Source organism: Arvicola amphibius, chromosome 5, assembly GCF_903992535.2.
Source record: "Arvicola amphibius chromosome 5, mArvAmp1.2, whole genome shotgun sequence".
Classification (NCBI taxonomy): Eukaryota; Metazoa; Chordata; class Mammalia; order Rodentia; family Cricetidae; genus Arvicola; species Arvicola amphibius.
In genome coordinates this window covers 55942848-55968598 of record NC_052051.1, presented here as the reverse complement: position 1 = coordinate 55968598, position 25751 = coordinate 55942848, and the positions used below count along the sequence as shown (strand labels likewise).

The following is a 25751-nucleotide window of genomic DNA, read 5'->3' as shown; positions in this document are numbered from 1 at the left end:
TTTTGAGATAGGGTCTCCCTCTGTAGTCTTGATTGGTCAGGAACTCACTATGTAGTTGGGGGAAGCATTAAACTCCTGAGCCTCCTGGGAATTGAACTCAAGGCCTCTGGAAGAGCAGCCAGTGCTCTTAACCACTGAGCCATCTCTCTAGCCCTTTATGGTTTCTTTCTTTCTTTCTTTCTTTCTTTCTTTCTTTCTTTCTTTCTTATATATTTTTATTTTTTGGTTTTTCGAGACAGGGTTTCTCTGCAGCTTTAGAGCCTGTCCTGGAGCTAGCTCTTGTAGACCAGGCTGGTCTCGAACTCATAGAGATCCGCCTGCCTCTGCCTCGCGAGTGCTGGGATTAAAGGCGTGCCACCACTGCCCGGCTCTTTCTTTCTTTTTGAGACTTATTTATTTATTATATATATATATATAGTGTTCTGCCTGCATGTATCCTTGCAGGCCAGAAGAGGGCACCAGATCTCATTACTGATGGTTGTGAACCACCATGTGGTTACTGGGAATTGAACTCGGGAGTCATGCATTTGTGCATAGATATTCTCCTGTCCCCTTAGATTTTGTAGGACAGAAAATTGATGAGAACACTTAAGTTTAACCTTCTAAAATTTTTATTTACTCTTCTGCATGCAAGTTAGTGTAATGTATGTATTTGGTCATGCTTACCGTGATGCACATGGAGAGGTCAGAGGACAATTTACAGAAGGGATCAGTTCTTTATTTCCTCAATATAGGTTTCAGAAACTGAATTTGAGTCATCAGGCTTGGTAGCATGTGCCTTTACTCGCTGAGCTACAAACCAAGAACAGCTAATTTAAAAGGTCAATGGGAGGTAGGCATGGGGATACAAATCTGTAAGCACTTGGAAGGTAGAAGAAACATGATCAGGAGTTCAGGTCATCTTTACCTACGTATCAAGCCCAAGGCTAGTCTAGCTACTTGAGACCCTGTCTTGCAGGACCTGGGTGGAGGAGTTAATGAGTAGTTTGTCACAAGGAGAAAAAGCTCTCTGATTTTTGAGCAAAATAATAGCTACTTAATTGATATAGGGGGCAGGGGAATGGAGAAAATTTATGACAATTTCCCATTTAGAAGAATATATTCACTAGACAGTAAGTATAAGATCCAACAAGTAAAGTAAAGGAATAAGTTTATGTTTCATGCATAATATTTTTAAATGGGTAACCTTAGGCTTAGTAAATATGCTGATGTGTTATTTGGGGCAAATGATTCTTGCAACACATAAAAATAAGAAAGGCTCGTTGTGTTTCATATGAGCCAAGCCTCAGAAACTGGAAAGACTTAAGTGACAGAAGGTCATAATGCAGGCTGAGGGCGTAGCTCACAGTTAAAGTGCATGCTTGCCGTGCTTGAGGTCCTGGCCCAGTGCTTAAGAGCAGTTGCTGCAGCCAGGGGATGATGGTGGCTCATCCTTTTAATCTCAGCACTGGGAAGGAGAGTGAAAGGCAGGTGGATCTCTGTGAGTTCAAGGCCAGCCTGGGCTACACAGAGAAAACCTTATCTTGAGGTAGAGGGGTGGGAGTGGGGGGAATGCACTTGCTGCTCTTACAGGGGATCTGGGTTTGGTTCCCAGCACCCGTGTGTCAGTTTGCCTACTGTCCTTAACTCCAGTTCTAGGATATTCCACACTCTCTCCAGGCACTCATGTGGTACATAAACATATATGCAGGAAGAATACTAATACACATAAAATAAAAATAAGCCTTTAAAATGTAACAAAATCAAAAGTTCAAGAATTCTATGTGAGACACATTCAAGAGTCCTTTTTAGAAACAACCACCAGCTAGATAAAAAGGAAATGTGAGTTCTCCCTTGTCCTCAGTAAAGTTCTTTGAATGCCTAAAGAATTTTTGTTTTATTCAGAACTGAGTATCAGCTACATTTAAACAAACTAAAAAAATAGCAGAAATTTCTGCCTGAACAATAATTATTATTTGTTTGCTTTTTCTAATGTTTGAATTTTAATTTTTTTATTGATTAGTTTTTGAGGCAGGGTCTTATATAGTCCAGGCTGGCCTCAAACTTGATTTGTAGCAGAAAATGACTTTGAACTTCTGGTCCTCCTGTCACCTCCCAAGTGCTGGGATTGTAGACGTTTGCTACCAGGTCTACAGAGAGTTGCCATCTTAAAGATGTCATGAGTAGACTTCCTTCCAACAGTTTTGAGGAACAAAAGCATTGGCCTAACCCTGCAGGTCAGCACCTGTCACTCCTATATCTTCTCTTCCAGAATTCCCAGTCTTTCTGAGCTGTATTTGTGCCTGTTTCTTCCTCTTCAGACTCTGACCTCTTCTTGCTGTTGATCTCCCTCCCCCAAGCTTCTACCTTCTCTTTTTTTAATCCACCTAATTTTTCAAGATCTTCCCTTGAATCTAGTTGTACCTCTAATTACACTCTATAATCTCTTGGTATCTCTATGAATGTATTAACGGAAGAAAATTAATAGAACCAGGTATATGGTACATGCAGATAATCCCAGCTTTCAGAATGCTAAAGGCAGGAGGGTCAAGAGTTCAAGGCCAGATTGGCATGCATATAGAGAGCCTATGTCAGCAACAAAAGTAGACTACTTGGAAAAAAATATAACTTTTAATTTCAAATAAAAATGACTGAGAGCATTTTGCTTTTGTTTTACCATATAGATAATAATAATTGGCATATACATCCAATAAAGACCTCATTACTTCCTACCAAATAGTATTAATTATATTTTACATATCTCTGATTCACTTCTGTTCCACTTGTGGTTTTGACTCTATAACTAGACTATAAATTTTTCTGATTTAGTGCAGGTATTCTTTCTTTATGCTTTTAGTAAGTTATGTGATTACCAGATTTATAAAATACAGTACATTGATTAATTATACAATAGAAGTAGGATCGCCAGGTGGTGGTGGTGCACGTCTTTAATCCCAGCACTCAGGAGGCAGAGGCAGGCGGATCTCTGAGTTCGAGCCTAGCCTGGTCTACAAGAGCTAGTTCCAGGACAGGCTCCAAAGCCACAGAGAAACCCTGTCTCAAAAAACAAACAAAAAAAAGAAAAGAAAAAAACAATAGAAATAGGAAAAAACTTAGCTAGTCTTCATGTTCTTTAAAAATTTATGATGTTTATTTAATGTGTGTGTATGTGTGTACACATGTGCAGCGTACATTGTGATACATTATGCAAGTCATAGAACAACTTCCATTCACCATGTGGACACTAGGGATCAAAGTCAAGTTGTCACTTTAGGCAACAAACGCCTTTAACCACTGCGCTATTCCACCAGCCTTCTTTATGTGTTTGGTACTGATATTAAATTGCGTTTATTGTTCAACTCATTTTCTGTATTCAGGATGGGGAGATTAAAAACAACTTCAGAAGTCACGCTCTTTCAAATACCTTTGTTTTGGCCACTGTCAGGATCTGTAACAGCAAATACAGAAGCCCTCTGACAATTGCTTTGACTTCAGCCTAAGAAAGGAGGGAGAAAAACAGCCTCAATGGAAGTTCTGATTTTATTTTCCAACATAGAGTAGTGTGTTACATTTATGTAGAACAGGAGTTTTGTTTTGTTTTGTTTTGTTTTGGTGGCAGGGTTTCCCTGACTGTCCTCGAACTTGCTGTGTAGTTCAGTATGCCCTCAAATTCACAGAACTGCCTTCCTCTGCCTCTGCCTCTGCCTCTACCTCTGCTTCTGCCTCTGCCTCCTGAATGGTGGGATTAAATTTGGGCACTACCACTCCCTGCTGTTTATTTTGTTTTTTTGAGACAGGTTCTAATATGTCTGAAGCTGACTTCAAACTCATTCTGTAGCCAAAAATGAACTTGAACATTGTTTTGAAAATGATGTGTGTGTGTCTGTCTGTCTGTGTCTGTGTCTGTGTTATATCCATGTGAGTGCAGTTCTGGGAGAGTCTAGAGACATTGGAACTGTACTCAACAGAGAACAGTGGACCACCTGATGTCTGTGCTGGAATCAAGTGCTGTGCAAGAGCAGTGTGTACTCTTAACTCACTACTCATTTCTTCAGTCTGAGTTGAACCTCTGATCTTCATGTCTACAGTTATGATCTGCTGGAGATGAAAACCAGGGCTTCCTGTGTACTGTTAGCGCTCTACCCACTGAGCTCTGCACACAGCCAGAGCATGGTTTATGATGAGGTTGAAACCACCTTCTTACTCTGTCTCTTTCTAGTCTCGTGTTACCCATAGTAAGCAGTCAACTGAATGTGTTATTTGTATTTTACAGATAAGAAAACAGTGTCAGGTTAAAGACTTAGCTCTTTACCAGTTCGTTTGACCCAATTCCAGTACTGTTTGTTACTAGCCTAACTATTATTCTTGAACATTATTTATTTGAAATATTTTTATTTCACATAAAAATTCTATTCAAAACCAGCATGGAAACCCATGCCTATAATCCCTTTGTGGGAGATGAGGAGGGAGGATCAGAAGTTCAAACTCATTCTCGACTATGTAATGAATTTGAGACCCTGCTGGGCTACATGAAATTGTGACTCAAGGGAGAAAAATAGCTCAAAGAGCCAGAATGGTTTCTCCTCTGGGTCCCAAGACCTGTACATATAAGTATTTTTGCCTCTTAGAGATGTCTGAACTCTTGAAGTGTCTTTGTTCCCCTGCCTCCCAAATATTCACAGTACTCAGTATCTCGAGGTTACCCAAGTCTGAAGTAACCACTTTCACCATGTGTTCAATCCCATCTTTCCTCTGGAAGGAAACTGGTCCCAGGCTGCTTGTAACATCCATACACCCTCAGTGTACACCTTCTGATTTGTTATTTAACTGTTGCCAATACGTCCTTACCTCAGTGAGAGTCAGACTGTAGTCTGTGTTATTAAGTAAGAAATGTCTTCCCTTTAGCCTTTCGTTTGGGCTTTCTTTGTTGTATATTTATGTAGTTGCTTGCCTTGTATTATGTGAGGCTTAGGAGAGCGGCAAGATGACTGACAACCCCATCCTCCTTCTTTCCTTGGTAAATTTTGGGTAGCTCTCATTGGGGGATGTTCTGGCCTCTGTACTCAGAGTCCAGTGCAGACCAGGGGCTTTAAATTGTCATAAAGTTGCATTTACTCTTCTTCAATTCTTCACTCTTTTAATCTTCAGGAAAAAAGTGAATAAAACACCGAAGTTCAGAAACTGTGGCTTCTCATACATCTTTTTTTGTGACTATTAGTATTAACAGTATAACAAATACAGAGGGCCAACCTGACAAACACCCAGTTTATATAAAATCTCATAATGCTGAGGGTCTAGAGATCATTCTTGAAAGGTATTGAGTTTCTCCTTCACTACCGCCTCAGTCCCTAAAACAAATCATAAAATATCATCTCATTTCTTTCCTTCATCCGTAGTGAAGAGAACGTCAGAACATCAAGTCTGTCCTGCTTTCCCTCACTGCATTTACCATCATACAGTGGCAATGAACAACTTTATTTTCCTCTTCCTTAGTCAGGAGAATAAGGGCTTTGAAGGGGTAGGTGAGTCGTTTCTAGTGTAATGGCTGGAGGAAGTTAGTTCTGTATCATTTCTTCTTGCCACAAACCCTTTTTTAATTTTTTATTGATATTTATTGAGCTTTATATTTTTCTCTGCTTCCCTCCCTGCCTCTCCCATCCCCTTTTCAGCCCTTCCCCAAGGTCCCCATGCTCCCAATTTACTCAGGAGAGCTTGTCTTTTTCTACTTTCTATGTAGATTAGATCTATGTAAGTCTCTCTTAGTGTCCTCATTGTTGTCTAAATTATCTGGGATTGTGGTTTGTAGGCTGGCTTTCTTTGCTTTATGTTTAAAAACCACCTATGAGTGAGTACATGTGATAATTGTCTTTCTGTGTCTGGGTTACCTCACTCAAAATAATGTTTTCTAGCTCCGTCCATTTTCCTGCATAATTCAAGCTGTTATTTTTTCTGCTGTTTAGTACTCCATTGTGTAAATGTACCACATTTTCTTTATCTATTCTTCGGTCAAGGGGCATTTAGGTTGTTTCCAGGTTCTGGCTATGACAAACAAAGCTGCTATGAACATGGTTGAGCTCATGTCCTTGTGGCACGATTGAGCATCCTTTGGATATATACCCAAAAGTGGTATTACTGGGTCTTGAAGAAGGTTGTTTCCTAATTTTCTGAGAAATCACCACACTGACATCCAAAGGGGTTGTACCAGCTTGCATCCCCACCAGCAATGCAGAAGTGTTCCCTTTTCCCCACAATATCTCCAGCATAAGTTGTCATCAGTGTTTTTGATCTTGGCCATTCTTACAGGTGTAAGATGGAATCTCAGAGTTGTTTTGATTTGCATTTCTCTGATGACTAAGGATGTTGAACATTTCCTTAAGTGTCTTTCAGCCATTTTAGATTCTTCTGTTGAGAGTTCTGTTTAGGTCTGTACTCCATTTTTTTAAATATTTATTTATTTATTATGTATACAATACTCTGTCTGTGTGTATGTCTGCAGGCCAGAAGAGGGCACCAGACCTCATTACAGATGGTTGTGAGCCACCATGTGGTTGCCGGGAATTGAACTCAGGACTTTTGGAAGAGCAGGCAATGCTCTTAACCACTGAGCCATCTCTCCAGCCCCTGTACTCCATTTTTTTTTTATTGGATTATGTGATCTTTTGGTATCTAATTTATTGAGTTCTTTGTATGCTTTGGAGATCAGACCTCTGTCTGGTGTGGGGTTAGTGAAGATCTTTTCCCATTCTGTAGGCTGTCGTTTTGTCTTGTTGACTGTGTCCTTTGCTTTACAGAAACTTTTCAGTTTCAGGAGGTCCCATTTATTAATTGTTTCTCTCAGTGTCTGTGCTGCTGGGGTTCTATTTAGGAAGTGGTTCCCTGTGCCAATGCGTTCAAGTGTACTTCCCACTTTCTCTTCTATAAGGTTCAGTGTGGCTGGCTTTATGTTGAGGTCTTTGATCCATTTGGATTTGAGTTTTGTGCATGTTGATAGACAGGGTCTGTTTTCATTTTCTGCATGTTGATATCCAATTATGCCAGCACCAATTGTTAAATATGCTTTCTTTCTTCCATTTGATATTTTTTGCTTCTTTATGAAAGATCGGGTGTTCAAAGATGGGTAGATTGATATCCAGGTCTTCTATTCGGTTCCATTGGTCCTCCTGTCTGTTCTTATGCCAATACCAGGTTGTTTTCAGTACTGTAGCTCTGTAGTAGAGTTTGAAGTCGGGGATTGTGATGCCTCCAGAAGTTCTTTTATCGTACAGTATTGTTTTGGCTATCCTGGGTCTTTTGCTTTTCCATATGAAGTTGAGTACCGTTCTTTCGAGGTCTTTGAAGAATTTTGCTGAGATTTTGATGGGCATTGCGTTGAATCTGTAGATTACTTTTGGTAAGATTGCCAATTTTACTATGTTAATTCTGCCTATCCCAGAGCATAGGAGATCTTTCACTTTCTGGTGTCTTCTTCAGTTATTTTCTTCAAAGATTTAAAGTTCTTGTCATACAAGTCTTCTATTTGTTTGGTTAGAGTTACTCCGAGATATTTTATGCTATTTGTGGCTATTGTGAAGGGTGTTGATTCTCTGATTTCTTCCCCAGTTCTTTTACCATCTGTGCCACAAAGTCTTGACTGTCCTCATTTATACTTTATTAGGTCTGTGTTTTAGGAGAATGAGTATTGCACAATACTTAACTATATGTGCTTAGACCAAAAAACATCTAGGAATATCTTATTTATAGATTTTAATGTATATGTAATGCAAATGGGATATATTCTCCCATGGACAAAAGATCTTTGATTATTGGACTTCTTTGAGTCTTCCCAAGAATTCTCAAATTTTGTTTATTTTTGAGTAGTGGAAATACAGATGATTCTCCCCACTCTGGTGCTGGGAACACCATGAACAAAGGATATTGCATGTGATAGTCAATGTTCTATTGCTGAGTACACCTTCAGCCAAAAATTTGCTTTTTTATAAAAAATTATTTATTTTTATTTCATATACATTGGTGTTTCGCCTGCATATATGTCTGTCTGTGTGAAGGTGTCAGATCCCCAAACTGGAGTTACAGTTGTGAGCTGCCATGTGGGTTCTGGGAGTTGAACCCGAGTTCTCTGGAAGAGCAGCTAGTGCTCTTAACCACTGAATCATCTCTCCAGCTCTCCAAAATTTTGCTTTTAAAAAGAATTTTTCATTAATTTTGTGTGCATTCATGTGGACATGTGTGAATTATAGCACATGTAGAGGTCAAAGGACAACTTTCAGGAGTTGGTTCTCTCCTCTCACTATGTGGGTTCTTGAGATTGAATTCAGGATGTCAAGCTTGGAAGCAAGTGCCCTTACTGAACCACTTCACTGGCCCCAGAAATTTATTTTTAGATGTAATATTCTAATTCCCCTAAAGGGTCACATACTAGGTTATTGATTATTTTCCTTTGGTGTCATAGAGCTCGCTGAGTCAACCTTGTAAGGGGCATCTTTTGTCATCTTTTTCGGGTTCAATTTTTGTTGAAAGAAAAACAGCCAGTGGTCCTTCACATTCAGATTTAGCAAAAAGCCTCTTGTAAAATCAACGTTTAAATAAATGTCTTCTGTTTTTACCCTTGTTTTTGTCCTCCACATAAAGCAGGGAGTGTCATATGCAACAGATAAGAGGCAGCCACTGGGCTCAGGCTCAGGCTGAGAAAGAGAGTGAAGGATGAGGAAGCCAGGTGACTTCATAGTTCTTCCCAGCTGGGTAACTGTGTGACTTCACAGTTAGGTAATTTTTGCTCTGGTCAACGCCCACCTCCCCTGGGAGTCCAGAGTTTGGCTCTGTTGCACATTAGAAACCCACATCTGTAGGTAAAAATAGACCTAGCTACTCTGACTCACGTGACCCTGGAAGCTGTCTTTTACTCTGAACCACCTCCTATTTCCGTTGAGAAGTCCAGCATGCCAGACAGTTTGGAAAAGGGGGATTGAGGCCACTTTTCCTAACTGAGACATAAATAACAAGTACTATGTGTATGTTTGAGCATGCCGGCCCTCAGAAATTACTGCCATCTGTATCATAGAAAATAGGAAAAGTTGTTTTTTCTCAGTTTTGTGTTTGTTTTTAAAAACATAGTCTCACTATGCAGCCCCAGGCTAGCTTCAGGCTCAGAATCTTCCTGCCTCCCCTTCAAGAGTACTGATATTATAAGCATGTATCACCTCATTACAAGTGCCTAGTCCTATTTCAATTTTCCTTTTTTCCCCCCCTTATAGTGGACATTTGGGAGCAATAAAAATAAGAAGAAAGGAAAAGCCAGAAAAATAGAGAAGAAAGGAACCATGAAGAAACAAGCCAACAAAACTGCCTCCTCAGGCAGTTCAGACAAAGACAGTTCAGCTGAAAGCTCAGCTCCTGAGGAAGGTGAGCTCAGCACCCAGCCCAGGAGGAGGCTGTGAGGACGGGAGGACCTGCCTGGGTGTCAACTGGGCCTTTGCTCTTAGAGCTGGGGACTTTAGTTGCTTTCAGTGACCATGGGTCTGTAATACTGAAGGGTTGGTGAGGCTACTGTAGTTTGACCATGTGTCCCTGCATTAGTCTCCTCTCAACCTTAGGGAACTTCTCTTTTTCTGCATAATTCATGGTCTGACTGAGAAGAGACATTCTTGAAACATACCAAATCCCATAGAAAATATTCTTCCATGAAAACAGTTCAGAAATTTTGCAGTTTTTGTTAATTTTAGTTTGACAGCTGAACTGGTTCCAGGACTAGAATGATAAACTTTGTATTTTCTTGGCCAAAAAAGGAAAGAAGGAAACAGGGTGGGGAGGGGGAAGAGGAGAAAGGGGGGAAAGAGAACAGGAGAGGAAAGGAGGGAAGGAGGGAGAGAGCGGGCCTAACCTGGTTTTAAGCCCATGTCTATGCAAGTTGAATCAAGCAAATTCTGGTATAACTCATAATTTAATATCCATTAGTAATATAGGCTGTCTTTTTTGTTTTCTTCTTTTGTGTTTTTTCTATTTGTATCAGACTGGCCTTGTATTCTCTTTATAGTTCAGGTTAACTTTGAACTGGTGATCCTCCCGTCTCAAACTTCAGAGTCTAAGAAAAGTAAAAAAGAATGCAGAATTATCAGAAGTCCCTGGGTGGTTTGAGTTTGTGAGGAATAAGATGTTTATGCAGTCTAAAAAAACATTGCTTCGTACATACTGGCCTTTATGTAGGGAAATCTGGGAATATCTAACCAACCAAGAATCTGAATGATCAGTGCCAGTAGCCACAGACAAACATTAGATAAAAGGGAACGCAGGGGAGAAGGGGAGAAAAGAAACCACAGCAGCACCTAGCATAGGTTTCCAGCCAGGACTGACACAGTGAGGAGGAGAGGGGAAGGTGACACTTTTTTTTTTTTTTTTTTTTTTTTTTCTCGAGACAGGGTTTCTCTACAGCTTTAGAGCCTGTCCTGGAGCTAGCTCTTGTAGACCAGTCTGGTCTCGAAATCACAGAGATCCGCCTGCCTCTGCCTCCCGAGTGCTGGGATTAAAGGCGTGCGCCACCACCGCCCGGCTAAGGTGACACTTTTTAAAAGGGTTTTTAAAACTGTAGCTTGGTAGCAGCTACTTGTCTATCATGCTCAAAGTCCTGAGTTTGATCCCCAGCACCATGGAGGTGGAGATAGCAAAGGACATAAATCACTTTTGGAATATTCTTGCCAGATTCATAGCCTAAATTCTTTCTTGACAGAACAAACCAACTAAACTAAGTTGGGGGATAACTGTTGCTATTTAAACATAAATGAAATAAAACTCATATTTAAATTTAGTTTCTCAGTTGCACTACTCACATTTCAGTTGTTTGTCAGTTACCTGTGGCAGCTGTCATTCAAATGAAGAATTATCAATTTGTAAGCAATGCAGGCTGAGGTGGAAAGATGGATGGCTCAGTGGTTAAGAGCGTGTACACTTTTACAGAAGACCTGTGTTAGGTCACAAGCACCTGTGACTCCAGCTGCAAGAGGATTTGATACTCTGGCCTTTGAAGGCACTGCATTCGTGCACAGACACATACACACATATATATTTACATATAATTAAAAATAGTAAAAATAGGGGCTGGAGAGGTGGCTCAGAGGTTAAGAGCACTGACTGTTCTTCCAGAGATCCCGAGTTCAATTCCCAGCAACTACATGGTGGCTCACAGCCATCTATAATGAGATCTGGTGCCCTCTTCTGGCATGCAAGCATACATGGAAGGAATGTTGTATACATAATAAATTAATAAATCTTTTTTAAAAATAGAACTGGAGAGATGGTTCAGCAGTTGGGAGCACTGTCTGCTCTTCCAGAGGCCCTGAGTTCAATTCCCAGCACCTACATGGCGACTGACAACTGTCTGTAACTCCAAGATCTGATATCCTTACATAGACATGCATGCAGGCAAAACCCCAGTGCACATAAAGTAAAAACCAAGATAAAATTTTAAAGATTTTTGTGTTTATTATGTATACAGTGTTCTGTTCTGTCTGCATGTATGTCTGCAGTCCAGAAGAGGGCACTAGATATCATTACAGATGGTTGTGACCCACCATGTGGTTGCTGGGAATTGAACTCAGGACCTCTGGAAGAGCAGCCAGTGCTCTTAACCTCAGAGCCATCTCTCCAGCCCCAAGATAAATTATTAAAAAATAATAATAGCAAATAAAAAATAAAAAGCAGGCTTATTCACTCATGGCTGTAAAGACTGAGATGTTCAAGGCAGGGCATTCCCTCTTTGGTACAGCTTTTTGCTGGTGCAGACTACAGAATCCAGAGGTAGGCAAGGTACGGTAGCAAACACTCTCAGTCCTAACACTTGTGTGGCAGAGGTGGAACAGCCTGATCTCCATAGAGAGTTTTGAGCCAGCCAGGGCTGCACAGTGAGATGGGGGCTAACTTTTCTTGTTGCTGTAAAATAGTGTGAAAAGGGTTTTTTTTTTGTTTTTTTTTTGTTTGTTTGTTTGTTTGTTTGTTTTTTTTGGCTTATAACGTTTGGGAAATAGTCCATCATGGCAGGAAAGGCATGATGGCAGGAGGCTGAGATTGGCTACATCTGCCGTCAGGAAGCAGAGAGAGATTAATGCTGGCGCATAGCTCCCTTTCTTTGTTTTGTGCATCCAGGACTTACATCCATGGAATGAATGGTGCCACTTACTTTTAGAGTTGGTTTTCCCACCTCAGTTAACCTACTCAAGATATCCTCAGGTGTGCCTGAGCTCAGTTTCTATGTGATTCCAGATCTAATCAAGTAGGCAAGCTTGCCACCAAACCTGAGAACTGAGTTTGATCCCTTGGGCCCCAGATGGTAGGAGATTATTGACTCTAAAGGTTGTCCTCATGTGTTCTGACACATGCACGTGCATGTGCGCGCACACACACACACACACACTAAATAAGTAAATGTAAGAATAATAGTTAATTAAAAATTAAGAAATTGGGCTGGAGAGATGGCTCAGTGCTTAAGAGCACTGGTTGTTCTTCCAGAGGACCCGGGTTCAATTCCCAGCACCTACATGGCAGCTCACAACTGTGTAACTCCAGTTCCAGGGAACCCAACATCCATGGCAAAACTACCAATGCATATAAAATAAAATAAATTTTTAAAAATTAAGAAATTTAAAGGCTAATCCTCATTAAACGATACTGGAGAAATATGTAAAGTTTTGTAGGCAGTATTAACAAGTGAATCTTAAGTAAAGAGAGTATAAAAGTCAAACTAGTCTTTTCATTTATTTGTTTTAGTTTTCAAGACAGGATTTCCCTGTGTAGCCCTGGAGCTATCTCTATGGACCAGGCTGGCCTCTGCCACCCAGGTGCTGGGGTTAAAGCCTTGCGTCACCAAGTAGAGCTAGATTACAGGTGGTTTTACAGGTTTGTTGTTGTTGTTTTTTTCAAAGTAACAAAGTTGAGTTGAAAGATGAATATGGTGTGTGGCACAGGCCTATAAACCCTAAACTCTGGAGGCAGAAGCAGGAAGAGTTTGAAGACGTCTTGTGCTACATAGTAAGACAAAAAGCAGATCCCAGCCTAAATTTCCCTAATCCTTTTGCATTTACCAAAGGCAGACCAAGGAGACACCAGGTGGGCAGAATGGCTGTGTGAGAGCAGAAGGATGGCAAATGTCACACTGGGGTCACCATAATATCGTGTGATCTTATGTTGGCCTTTGCAGGTGAAGTGTCAGATTCTGACAGCAACAGCTCCTCTTCCAGCTCCGACTCAGACTCCTCGTCCGAAGATGAAGAGTTCCATGATGGCTATGGAGAGGATCTCATGGGAGATGAGGAAGACAGGGCCCGGCTGGAGCAGATGACGGAGAAGGAGAGGGAGCAGGAGCTCTTCAACCGCATAGAGAAGAGGGAGGTGTTGAAAAGAAGGTAAGACTGTCTCCACCTGTGTGCTCAGTTTATGTCTCACAGACTGATTTAAGGTTATTTTTAGCTTCATGGTGGTGTGAGGCTGTAAATATGTAATTATTCTGTTTTTCTCATTCATTACAATTTTCAGTACCAAACACTTCCTCTTCCAGGAGACTTTATGAAAGTTAGTTTTCAAGTGATAATAATTAAGATTTTGAGAACTGGCAAGATGGTTCAGTGGGTAAAAGGAGTTGCTGCCAAGCCTGATGGCCTAAGTTTGATCCCCAGATGCCATGTGATGGAAGGAGAGAACTGATTCCTCAGAGTTGTCCTCCGACCTCCACAGTTTGTCCAGGCATGTGTATATTCTCCCCACCACAAGATAAATAAATAAGTAAATAAATAAATAAAAATAAAAAAAATTTGGAAGATTTTGAGCATGCTTGAGTCAGTCTAGACTGTGATGTTTGGTAGGCTAGATGTAGTAAATGCATTTTCAGTTTTCGGTGTTTCAGCTCCCACTGGGTTGAGGTGCAGGCTCTTACTAACCTGAAGGGAATCTGGTCATAGGAACGGACAGTTGAAGTATGATTGTTAATATACTGTAAACCCAATAATGCACTTAGGGTCGCATTTATTGCCCCCTCAGTGCTGTCAGCTTTACTAGTGTGTGTTATTCAGTAGGTTTTTCACTAGCTTGTGGTTCTGATGATGGAACCCAGCGCCTAGGGAATGCTAAACAAGATTTCTTCTACTGAGCTGTCCATTTTTGATTTTTATTTTAAATAACTTTTTGTGGGGCGTAATGGCACGCCATTAATCCCAGCACTTAGGAGGTAGAGGCAGGCAGATTTCTGAGTTCTAGGCCAGCCTGGTCTACATAGTGAATTCCAGAACAGCCAGAGCTACATAGTGAGACCATGTCTCAAAAAAAAAAAAAAACAAACAAACAGAACACACAAAGGAGATAAAATGTATTTAATTTTTAACTTATTTATTTATGGTTTCTTGAGACAGGGTTTCTCTTTGTGGCCTTGGCTACCCTGGAACTCACTTTATAAACCAGGCTGGCCTCTGCCTATCAAGTGCTGGGATTAAAAGCATGCACCACCCAATGTAATTAATTTTTTTAAGTAAAAAATAAAGTAAGTATATTATTTAATTTCTACCAGACAAGAACTGTCGAGAAAGTCATAATCTTGTCTTGATTTTTATATTGTATGTGTTTACTGTATGTACAGCATGGATGTAGGTACTCAACGTCTGTGCCCATTAAAGTCAGAGGAGAGTGTTAGGTGTCTTCTTGTATTCTGCCTTTTCATTTAAGTCAGGATCTATCCCTGACCCTGGGGTTCTGATTTTCTTGGCTTAGCTGGAAGCCAGCAAGCTCCACTGATCGTTCTGTCTTTATGCCTCTTAGAGTTGGAATTACAGGTCGGTATAGGCTGCCTGGTTATTTGTGTGGATCCTGGGATCAGAACTCTCTGTACCACATAGGTGTGCAGTAGCTCTTTTAATCCCTGAACCATCTCTCCAGCTCTTGAATTCAGATGTCAATTTATTAATTAGCAATAACAATATGGGCCAGCTCTGGTAGCACATACCTGTAATTCCAGCACCTAGAGAGCTATAGCTAAAGGCCAGAATGGGGCTCCAGAGTGAACTGTTCTAAATAAAACAGAAGGCTGAAATGTTGGGCTGGTGATTGGCTCAGTGTGAATTGTTTCATGGTTTCCCCAAGACACAAGCTCAGTCTCCAGCGCTGCTGTGCAAGCTGAGGAGCTTAATCGGAAACTGCTTCAGGGTTCTATCTCATCTCCCGAAAAGGTGAAAGGAAACTTGGTTTTTGTCTTGAGTGATTGAGTGCCCAGAACTTGCTTCCTTTCCTGTCTACCTAGTATCTTGAGAAGAAAATTGAAGCACCTTGGCAATTAGTTCGAATGTCTCAGGGATCCTGTTTGTCCCTTCTGGATTCCATATTAAGTATGGTGAGTTATGCTAGATGAGAATGTTCAACTTTCAGTCGGCAGAAAGTGGTAGGCATTCTTTTTAAGTGTGAATGCCTCCAGGGTAACCTGTATTACAAAAAAAACAGGATTTGGAATACTGCACTGGAGTTGTGGGTGAGGAAGCGTGACTTCTAAAGTTTAGATTTCTGAACTGTGGAGAGCATAAGAGTTTGACCAAAAATCCAATATCATAAATTTAGAGAGTAATTTGTCACAAACTTGATATGTGATTATTAATCCATGTAGTGTATATTGGCACTTCATTTTTATTTAGAGCTGAGTAGCATTCCATTATAAGTATGTACTACAGTTTGTGAATTTATTCAGTTACCATTAAAGTTGTTCTTGCCTTTTTTCTACTATGAATAATGCTGTTACAAAAGTTGATATTCAAATATTTGTTGTCTATTTTTAGTTAATTTTGGTGTATTCTGTGTATTTTTGTTTGATACACAATTATTTTCTTTATTTAGACAAAATCTCCTGTATCTGAAGCTGGCCTCAAACTCACTATATAGCTGAAAATGACTTTGATCCCTGACCTGAATATTTTCTTTCAAATCCCTTCCACCTTTATGCTTTTGAATAGTTTGTTTGTTTGTTTTAAGTTTAGCTTATATGTATGGGTGTTTTGCCTGTCTGTCTGTGTACCACAGGCATATTTGGTGCCCACAGAAGCCAGAAGAGGGCATCAGACTCCCTGGAGCTACAGACAATTGTGAGCTGCCATGTGGGTGCTGGTAATGGAGCCTGGGTCCCCTGGACGAGCAGACAGTGCTCTAAATCACTGACCATCTCTCTAGCCGCACAGTCAACAGTTTTAATGTACTTACGGTGCATTGGAGTTTCTTTCAGGAAGCCAAGAGATTATTTTTGTGTGAGTGTCTGATACTCTCATGTTCCAAAATGTTTTACTCCTTTCCTTACTTATTTCCTGTCTCCTAGCCAGATAGAAACCAGCCTTTACATATGCTTTATTGCTTTTTAAAAATTAAATATCTTTTAACCAGGTTTGAAATTAAGAAAAAACTAAAAACAGCCAAAAAGAAAGAAAAGAAAGAAAAAAAGAAAAAGCAAGAAGAAGAACAAGAAAAGAAAAAGCTGACTCAGATTCAGGAATCTCAGGTAAGAGGCCATCCTCAAGTGCACCTGAGGCTGTGCTGACCCTTATGTTAGCCTAGGGTAGTTCGCGTGAATTATTTCATGCACCCTCACCCTGGGTCTCAATAGTCTGAACACCATCTCTTCAGCGGCTACACTGATGAACTGCTTAGGACTTGTTCACTCAAGTCTGCCTAAATAGAAGCCCACTCGAATGTAAGCATCCCTGAAGGGTAAGTTGATGAACTTCCTTTCCCAGATAACCAACTTGATTATGTTTAAATATGTCACCTCTGCATTTGAAGTAACATATCAAGAGATATTAGATCACACTATAGAATGTCTTCCAGAAAGAGTTCACTCTGATAATTCTTTTTTTCTTTTTCTTTCTTTCTCTCTCTTTTTCTTTCTCTTTCTTTCTTTCCTTCCTTTCTTCCTTCCTTCTTTCTTTTCTCCTTTCTTTCCTTTTTCCCTTTTGTTTGTTTGAGACGGGGTCTTACTGTATAGTCTTGGCTGTCATGGTACTTGATACATAGACCTGGCTGAACTCCTAAGTGCTGGGATTTACAGGGATGTATCACCACACCCAGACTGATAATTCTTAAATTTACTCTTTAATTAGGCAGGTAAAAAGGGGACTAGTTTTATTTTTATACCTTTTTTGTCCACAGGATACCCTCTCTTGGACAGTTTTTTTGTTTTGTTGTATCTTGTTTTCAAGCAAGGTCTTACTATACAGCCCTGGCTATCCTGGAACTCACTCGTAGACCAGACTGGTCTTGAACTCAGAGATCCACCTGCCTCTGCTTCCTGAGCGCTGGGACTAAAGTCATGGGCTACTTTGCTGAGATAGGTTTTTAATTTTGTGCAGTTAGTAATTCACGAGGCTGAAAGTTGTTGCTTGTTGGCGTAGAGAATCGTATCAGCATTGACTAAAAAGGCCACCCTTACACCTCCACAGGTAACTTCCCACAATAAAGAGCGGCGCTCCAAGCGGGATGAGAAATTAGATAAGAAATCTCAAGCCATGGAGGAGCTAAAAGCAGAGAGAGAAAAACGGAAGAACAGAACAGGTAAGTGGGGAAATGAATATTGACTTGTTCTCTCTCTCTCTCTCTCTCTCTCTCTCTCTCTCTCTCTCTCTCTCTCTCTCTCTCTCTCTCTCTCTCTTTCCTCCCTCTATATTTTATGGAAGCTTCCAGACACTATAGTGGTAGTATAATGATCATTTTTTATTCCATTATCCAGTCTCTACTTATTTCATAGTCTTTCTTATTAATCTCTATTCCTTTTTTTTCATCCAATTATCTTGAAATGAATCCCAGCATCCCTGTGTTTTAACTATAATAGTTCAGCGTCTCTTATAGACAAGAGCCCGAGTGTTACTTCTTTTTGTGGGTACTGGAGATAGAGGCCAGGGCTTCATGCATGTTAGTCAGGCCCTCTCCACTAAGCTATATTCTCAGCTCCAGGACTCTTGGGAGTTTGTTTTGTTTCATTTATCTGAAAACAGTGTCTCACAGCCTGTGCTGGCCTTGAACTTGCCTCATAGCTAAGGATATTCTTGAACTCTTGATCCTCCTACCTCTAACTTCCGAGTGCTGGGATTACAGGCTTGTGCTATTAGACTCAGTCTCATAAATCTCATTTTCAACTTCTGCTTGTTTGTTTTAAAGATTTATTTATGTATTTTAGGTACATAGATGTTCTGTCTTCGTGCACACCGTTACAGATGGTTGTGAACCACCATGTGGTTGCTGGGAATTGAACTTAGGACCTCTGGAAGAGCAGCTAGTACTCTTTTTTTTTTTTTAATTTAAATATTTTCTTTATTTTACAAACCAACCAGTTTCCCCTCCCTTCTCCCATCCCATCTTCTCCCCTTTCCCATCTACATTCCTCCCCATCCACTACTCATCCATCTCCGTTCAGAAAGGGACAGGCCTCCTATGGGCTTGCACAAAGCATGGCACAGCAAGTTGAGGCAGACCGTAGCTCCTCCTTTATGTCAAGGTAGGATCAAGTAATCTAGCATGGGGAAAAGATTTCCAAAAGCCAGCTAAATGCCAGGGAGAGAGAAATCCTGCTCTCACTGTTAGAAATCGTACTAAAGGGCCAAGCGACACAGTTGTCACACACATGCAGAGGGCCTAAGTCGGTATCATGCCAGTTACTTGACTGTTGGTCCAGCGACCATGAGGTCAGCTGTCTCTGGGTTCCCCCATCATGAACTCCCTGGCTGGTACAGTCCCTCCTCTTCTTCTTATGTAAGACTCACAACTAGTACTCTTAATAGCTGAGCCATCTCTCCAGCCCCCTGTCTTTTGTTTTTGAGATAAGTTTTTACTGTGTAGCCCTGGCTGGCTTGGAACTTAGCAAAGATCTGCCTGTCTGTGCCTCCCATGTACTGGAATTAAAGGCATTTGCCACCGTACCCTGTTAAAACTTTTTTAAACTTAAAAATTTATTTCAAGACTAAATGTCTGACTGTTTTGCCTGTGTGTGTGTTTGTCCCACATGTGTGTCATACTGTAGGAAGCCATAATGGCATTAACTCCCCTGAAACTGAAAATACAGTTGGCAAGCCACCCTGTGGGGGCTGGGAACTGAACCCGGTCTCCTGCAAGAGCAGCAAGTGTTCTTAACTGCTGAGCCATCTCACATAACTTCTATACCATAAACACACGTGCAGGGCTGGATAGATGCTGCAGTGGTTGAGTGCATCCTGTGCAGTCATAAAGAATGTAGTTTGCATCCCAGCATCCGCATAACAAGCCAGACATCTTGCAGACGACTAAAACTCTAGCTCTGAGGAATCTGATGCCGTCTTGGCCTCTGCACACAGCAGGAGCATGCACCCTCCCTCATACATGTACATAGGCACACACATACATATAATAAATATTTTGAGGTGGGGATTGTTTTGTTTTGTTTTGTTTTGTTTTTGAGACAGTTACTAGCTAACTCTGACATTTTACAATAACTCTTTTTTTTTATTTTGGAGACAGGGTTTCTCTGTGTAGCCCTGACTGTTTGGGAACTTACTTTACATCAGACTGGCCCTGACTGTTTGGGAACTTACTTTACATCAGACTGGCCTCAATCAAACTCAGATGTGTCTGCCTCTGCCTCCCAAGTGCTGGGATTAAAGGTGTGCACCACCACTGCCTAGCTACAAATCTTTTTTTGGTTTTTCGAGACCAGATTTCTCTGTAGCTTTGGAACTTGTCCTAGAACTAGCTCTTGTAGACCAGGCTGGCCTCGAACTCACAGAGATCTGCCTGCCTCTGCCTCCCAAGTGCTGGGATATAAAAGCATTAAGTTGGATCAAATGTATCCTCAGTGTTTGGCTCCATCTTTAGCAGAGATCCCCTGAGCCTTGAAAGGAAAGGGTATGATATAGATGCCCAGGACTGGGCATTCTGAATTCTTAGTCTCTACACGTGGACCAGTTATGGGGATTTGTCTGTCTGTCTACCTTTCTATCTATTTATTTTTAAGATTTATTTATCACATATTCAGTGTTCTGCATGCAGAAATGCCTGCATGCCAGAAAAAGGCACCAAATCTCATTATAGATGGTTGTGAGCCACCATGTGATTGCTGGGAAGACCTCTGGAAAAGTAGACAGTGCTCTTAACCCCAAACCATCTCTCCAGCCTCAGGATTTTATTTATTTATTTATTCATGGATTTATTTTTAATATTTATGTGTACTTATCCATGTTTTGTTTTAATCTGGTATAGCTTTTATTCTTCATATTCAGTTAGTCAACCAGTTGTGGACCCTTGACAAGACCCCAATACTCCTTTCTCTAAACCCTTCCTTTTCCCTTTGTTGGTAAAATTCCTTCCCAGGAAGAGAGATAGGCAACTTCTCTTCTTCCCAAGGTCCCATGGAGGCATGATCCCACCAGAGTTCACTCTGGAGAATCAGTGCATTTATTGAGCTTCGCTACAAACATGGTTGTATTAGTCAGGGTTCTCTAAGAGAACAGAATTTAGAGAATGATTCTCTCTCTTTCTGACATATATGTTAAATAAATAATATATAGGGGCTTATTAGAATGACTTGCAGGCTTTGGTTCAGCTAATCTAACAATGGCTGCAATGTACGGAAGATTCAAGAATCTAGTAATTGTTTATTCCACAAGGCTGAATGTCTTAGCTGGTTTTCAATATACACCAGAATCCTAAAGAAGAATGCTTTAATGCCAGTGTAGGAATGGACTTGCTAGCAAGGGTGGGAGGAAGCAGGCAAAAAGAGAGAGCTTTCGTCTTCCTTGACCTTTATATACGTTCCAGCAGAAGGTGTGGCCCACATTGGAGGCAGGTCTTCCCACCTCAAAGAACCAGATTAGAAATGGATCTTCTCACTTCAAATGATCTAATTAAGCAAAAAACCTCTCACAGGTGTGCCCAGCTATTTTTCTGTTTTAATTTCAGATGTAGTCAAGTTGACAACCAAGAATAAGCATCACAATGGGTGAGGTGTTACTTACAGGGGTTCGAGTGTCCCTCCTTCCAAAAGCTATATCCAGCAGAAATGAGGGCTTCCCTGCAGAGATGGAGCAGCCCCACTCTTCTAGTCCCTCCCTGAAGGGGCAGTTAGGACAAAGTTATATACATCTAGTGGTAGGGATCTGCTGGCTATTCTGAGGGTCTTGTGCCCCCCTTTCTCTCCCCTTTCCTGAGGGGATGGGAATAGTCAACAAGCCCAGCTAGGGTAATCCTTTTACAGGGAGTGCAGCTAAACTCCCCATGATGGATTTGCAATCATGCATAATTCTTTGTTCTTTCTCTTTTCCTGCCCAAGTCAAGACTGACTGGGGACCTTGTGCATCTTAGTCAAGTGTTGTATCACTGACCACAGCCTATACCTTTAGTCCCCCAGGAGTGGTAGGTTGCTGGGAATAGAACCTAGGGTTTTAGGCATGCCAACCATGGTTTCTGATATTAAGCCACATCCTTAGGGTGCCCCCAACCCCTCCGGTCTATATACTTTCTTGCTTGGTAGATTTGGAATTAGCCATTTCTGCTGAGAGAGACTAGTGTCTGGAAAGAAAAATGTTCATTCTACTGATTTTTTTTTTCATTATTTGTGCCTTTTCAGTGTACATAGCTAGGATTTGGGTTCATTTATTTGTTTTTTAAGGATAACATCAAGGAGTTAGACATAGGGCTGGGGAGATGGCTCAACAGTAAATAGCACTCGCTTCTCTTCCAGAAGACCTGGGTTCAATTCCCAGCACCCACATGACTGCCTCCAACTATTATAACACCACTTCCAGGGAATCTGGTGTCTTCTTCTGGCCAGATATGTGTATGGTACATGGATGTACATTTAGACAAAACAGCCATACATACAAAATAACATAATTTTTTAAAAATCAAAGAAACGAGCTGGGCATGAAAGTGCATTCGGGAGGCAGAGGCAGGCAGCTCTCTGAGTTCACGGTCAGCCTGGTCTACAGAGTGAGATCCAGGACAGCCAAGGCTACAAAACAAACCAACAAACAAAAACAAAAACAAAAATCAGAGAAACTAGTCATGGTGGCAACATGCCCATCTTCCTAACAACTTGAGAAGCTGATGTAGGAAAATGGCTCGAGCCCAGGAGTTTGCAACTAGGTTCGGTAACATAGCAAGACCCTCATCTCAAAAAAAAAAAAAAAAAAAAGAAAGGAAGGAAGAGAAAAGAAAGAAAATATATATCTATATATATTTTATCATACTTTTTCCTTGTTTCTTTGAGACAGGATTTCTCTGTGTAGCCCTGGCTGTCCTAGAACTCTCTTTGTAGACCAGGCTGGCCTCGAACTCACAGAGATCTGTCTGCCTCTGCCTCCCGAGTGCTAGGATTAAAGGTGTACACCACCATACTTGGTTTTTTTTTTTTTCTTTTTCTTTCTTTTTAAGGCAGGGTCTCTCTTTGTAGTGGTAGCTCTCCTGAAGCTCACTATGTAGATCAGACTGGCCTCAAACTCAATGGAGATCCACCTGCCTCTGGCTCACAAATACTGGAACTAAAGACATGTGCCACCACCGCCTGACTTGTTATTCTTTAGAAAAAACAAAAAAATATTTAATCGAAGACTAGAGAACTCACTCAACACTTAGGAGCACTGGCCGCTCTTCTAGAGACCTGTGTTTGATTCTGAGCGTCCATACAGTGGCTCACAACTACCTATAACTCCATTTTTAAGGGACCCAGTACCATCTTCTGACCTATGAGAACTGCTGTATTGTGTGAGACACATCAGGCACACACACATACTATGTTTGCACGCACATATGCTGCACGTACATTCACATGCATGCACGCATGCACACTGTCTTTTCTATGCTCGGATTACAAGTATATGACCCCATACCCGGCTTTGTATGTAGAGTCCATGAATCTGAACTTGTAGGCAGAGTGTTCCTGTGCTACAGTCACTTCCAAATAATTACTCAGATACTTAATATTAATTGTAAATGCTCAGCCAATAATTCAGGCTTGTTACTAGCTAACTCTGACATTTTACAATAACTCATGTTTTTTTTTGTTGTTTTTTGTTTTTTTGGGTTTTTTTGGATTTTTGAGACGGGGTTTCTCCGTAACAGCCCTAGCTGTCCTAGAACCAGCTCTGTAAACCAGGCTGGCCTCAAACTCACAGAGATCCGCCTGCCTCTGCCTCCTGAGTGCTAGGATTAAAGGCATGTCCACCCTTGCTCAGCTAACCCATATTTCTTATCTATGCTTTGCCACGTGGCTTGGTACCTTTTCACAGTATGGCATGCCTGTGTTGGTTCTCTCTGTCTGCTGGTGACTCCTCAGCCCCGCCCTTCTTTCTCCCAGCATTTTCAGTTTGACTCTCCCATCTAACCTTGTCCTGTTCAGCCATTGGCCAGTTAGCTTCTTTTATTAGCAAAATAAAATCTTGGGGCTGGAGAGATGGCTCAGAGGTTAAGAGCACTGGCTGCTCTTCCAGAGGTCCTGAGTTCAGTTCCCAGCAACCACATGGTGGCTCACAACCATCTGTAATGAGGTATGATGCCTTCTTCTGGTGTACAAGCATACACCCAGGCAAAACACTGTATACATAATAAATAAATAAATTTTTTAAAAAATGAAATCTTCACCGTGTACAAAAGGATTATTTCACAGCCTGAGCTCTTTAGGGTAAAGTCTCCCAGCCCAGGCCACCTTACCAGTGCTGGGGCTGTAAGCCTGTATTATATCAGATTCAAATCTTTTTTTTTTTTAAGTTACTCATTACAGTTTCTTTCTGTGTACTTATTGATCAGATGAATATTTTGTTTCATCTTGCTGTTGATGTTTAGAAATAACCTTTAAATTATTACTTTGTTTTGTGAATATATAAAATATAAGATCCATGGTTCCAAATTCAAAATTTCTAATAAACGTCTGTAGATAAAGAAGAAAAAACAAATAGAAACTCAGTTTCTTTAGATTTATTTATTTTATATGTATGTGTGTTTTTTCTACATGCATATCTGTGCACCTGGTGCCCACAGAGGTCAGAAGTGGACATCAGATCCCTTAGAACTAGACTAGAGGTGGGTGTTACCTACTGTGTGGGAACTAGGAACTAACCAGGGTCCTGTCAAGAGCAAACAGTGCTCTTAAAAGGATCCATCTCTCCAATCCCCAAATTTAGTTTTATTGTGTGCTTATTTAACAACAGTCAATACCAAACTTCTGTGATCTCTAGTTGAGAATTTCTTCCACTGACAAACTAGCAACTGATTCTATACCAGACACTAACTAAATGTCCTGTAATTGAATTCAAGTGCTGACCTGACACTGTTTGTCCACAAGCTGAGGACTCAGTTCCTCTTTTATCAGTGCTTCTGAGCTATGGGCCTCGTCTTGCTTCCTTTTGCATTCAGTTAATTTGCTACAGTGTTGCACAGGATTCAGGCATACTTAGGTTTGTTTGTTTTTGTTTGAGACAAGGTCTTATATAGCTTAGTCTGGCTTGAAATTCTATGTAGTTATAGTTGACCTTGAATTTGTAGTCCTTGTGTCTCCACCTCCCAAGTGTTAGAATTACAGGTATTTATACCATCCGGCCTAGTTAGATTATCAGTTTATTATAAAGGATTATTACAAAGGATACAACTGAAATGATTCATAGGATGGGACATTTGCAAGGAAACTCCCCTCTCTCTCTCTGGACAGGCCACCGTCCAGGAACTTCCATTGGTTCAACTACTCAGCCTTCCATATCCTCCTGTTCCATGGAAGGTTTTTGATTTTTGTTTTGTTTTTGAGGCTTCATTACATAGGAAAGTTGAGCAAATCATTGGTCATTGGTAATCTGCTTAACCTTCAGCCCTTTCCCCTCCTTGGAGAATCTGTGTCTCAGCTCTCTAAACTGCCTTGGTCTTTCCAGGGACCAGACCCTGTCCTGAAGCTACCTATAGGCTTGCAGCCACCAGTCAACTCGTTAGCATACTAAAAGACACTATCACTTTGAAGATGCCATAGATTTTAGGAGTTATGTGCCAGGAAAGGGAATGAAGATATATTGTGTAATGTCCTACAAGGTATATTAAGGGAAGCTCAGCTCCATGTCCTTCTACTTGATGCTATGCCCCCTCCCATAGTGAGCATCACTTAAACGTTTCATATATATACCAAAGGGATGGAGTATCACTCAGTTGGTAGGAGCTTTGCTAGCAATGCACAAAGCCCTGGGTTTGATCCCCAGCAAGTACTAACCAGGCATGATGGCACACCTCTAATCCTGGCATTTGGCTTAGAATAATAGTTGAAGCAGTAGAATCAGAAGTCTTAGGTTACTGGCCACATGGCAAGTTCACAGCCAGTTTAAATATATCAGGCCTCTGTTTCTCTGTGTATTTCCTTTCTTCTTTTTTGGTAAACAAAGTCAGACGCACATGCTTTCTTCCATCAACAATCAGTAGGTAGCATCATACTATACATATATATGCATACCTTTTTTTCTTCCTTGTAGCTGTGTTAGTTTTGTATTCTAGAAATTTTTCCTGGTTTGAGGTTTAGGGCGGATTTTTGGTTGCTGTTTAGGTTTTTAAGTACTAGAGAAAGAAGCGTCCTGCATGTATATATGTATATGAGAACTTTTTATTCTTATTTATTTTGTGTTTGTATATATGGGAGCACATATGTGGAATTCAAAAGATATCTTTTGAGAGTTGGTTCTCTTCCTCCACCATGTGAATTCTGGGTATCAAACTCAGGTTTGTCAGGCTTGGTGGCAAGCACGTTTTGAGCTACTTCCCTAGCCTGAATATTTTTGTTT

At 40.8% G+C, this 25751-nt stretch overlaps 1 protein-coding gene across 1 annotated transcript in view; it reads left to right on the top strand.

Annotated features, from left to right (window-relative positions):
* The window catches only part of Rtf1 (RTF1 homolog, Paf1/RNA polymerase II complex component), a 59360-nt gene that overhangs the window by 17519 nt on the left and 16090 nt on the right, over positions 1 to 25751 (top strand). The window contains exons 3-6 of the mRNA XM_038331730.2: positions 9231 to 9378; positions 13163 to 13367; positions 16369 to 16483; positions 17421 to 17532. Of these exons, the coding sequence (XP_038187658.1) occupies positions 9231 to 9378; positions 13163 to 13367; positions 16369 to 16483; positions 17421 to 17532 (580 nt within the window). The remainder of the gene's footprint in view (positions 1 to 9230; positions 9379 to 13162; positions 13368 to 16368; positions 16484 to 17420; positions 17533 to 25751) is intronic.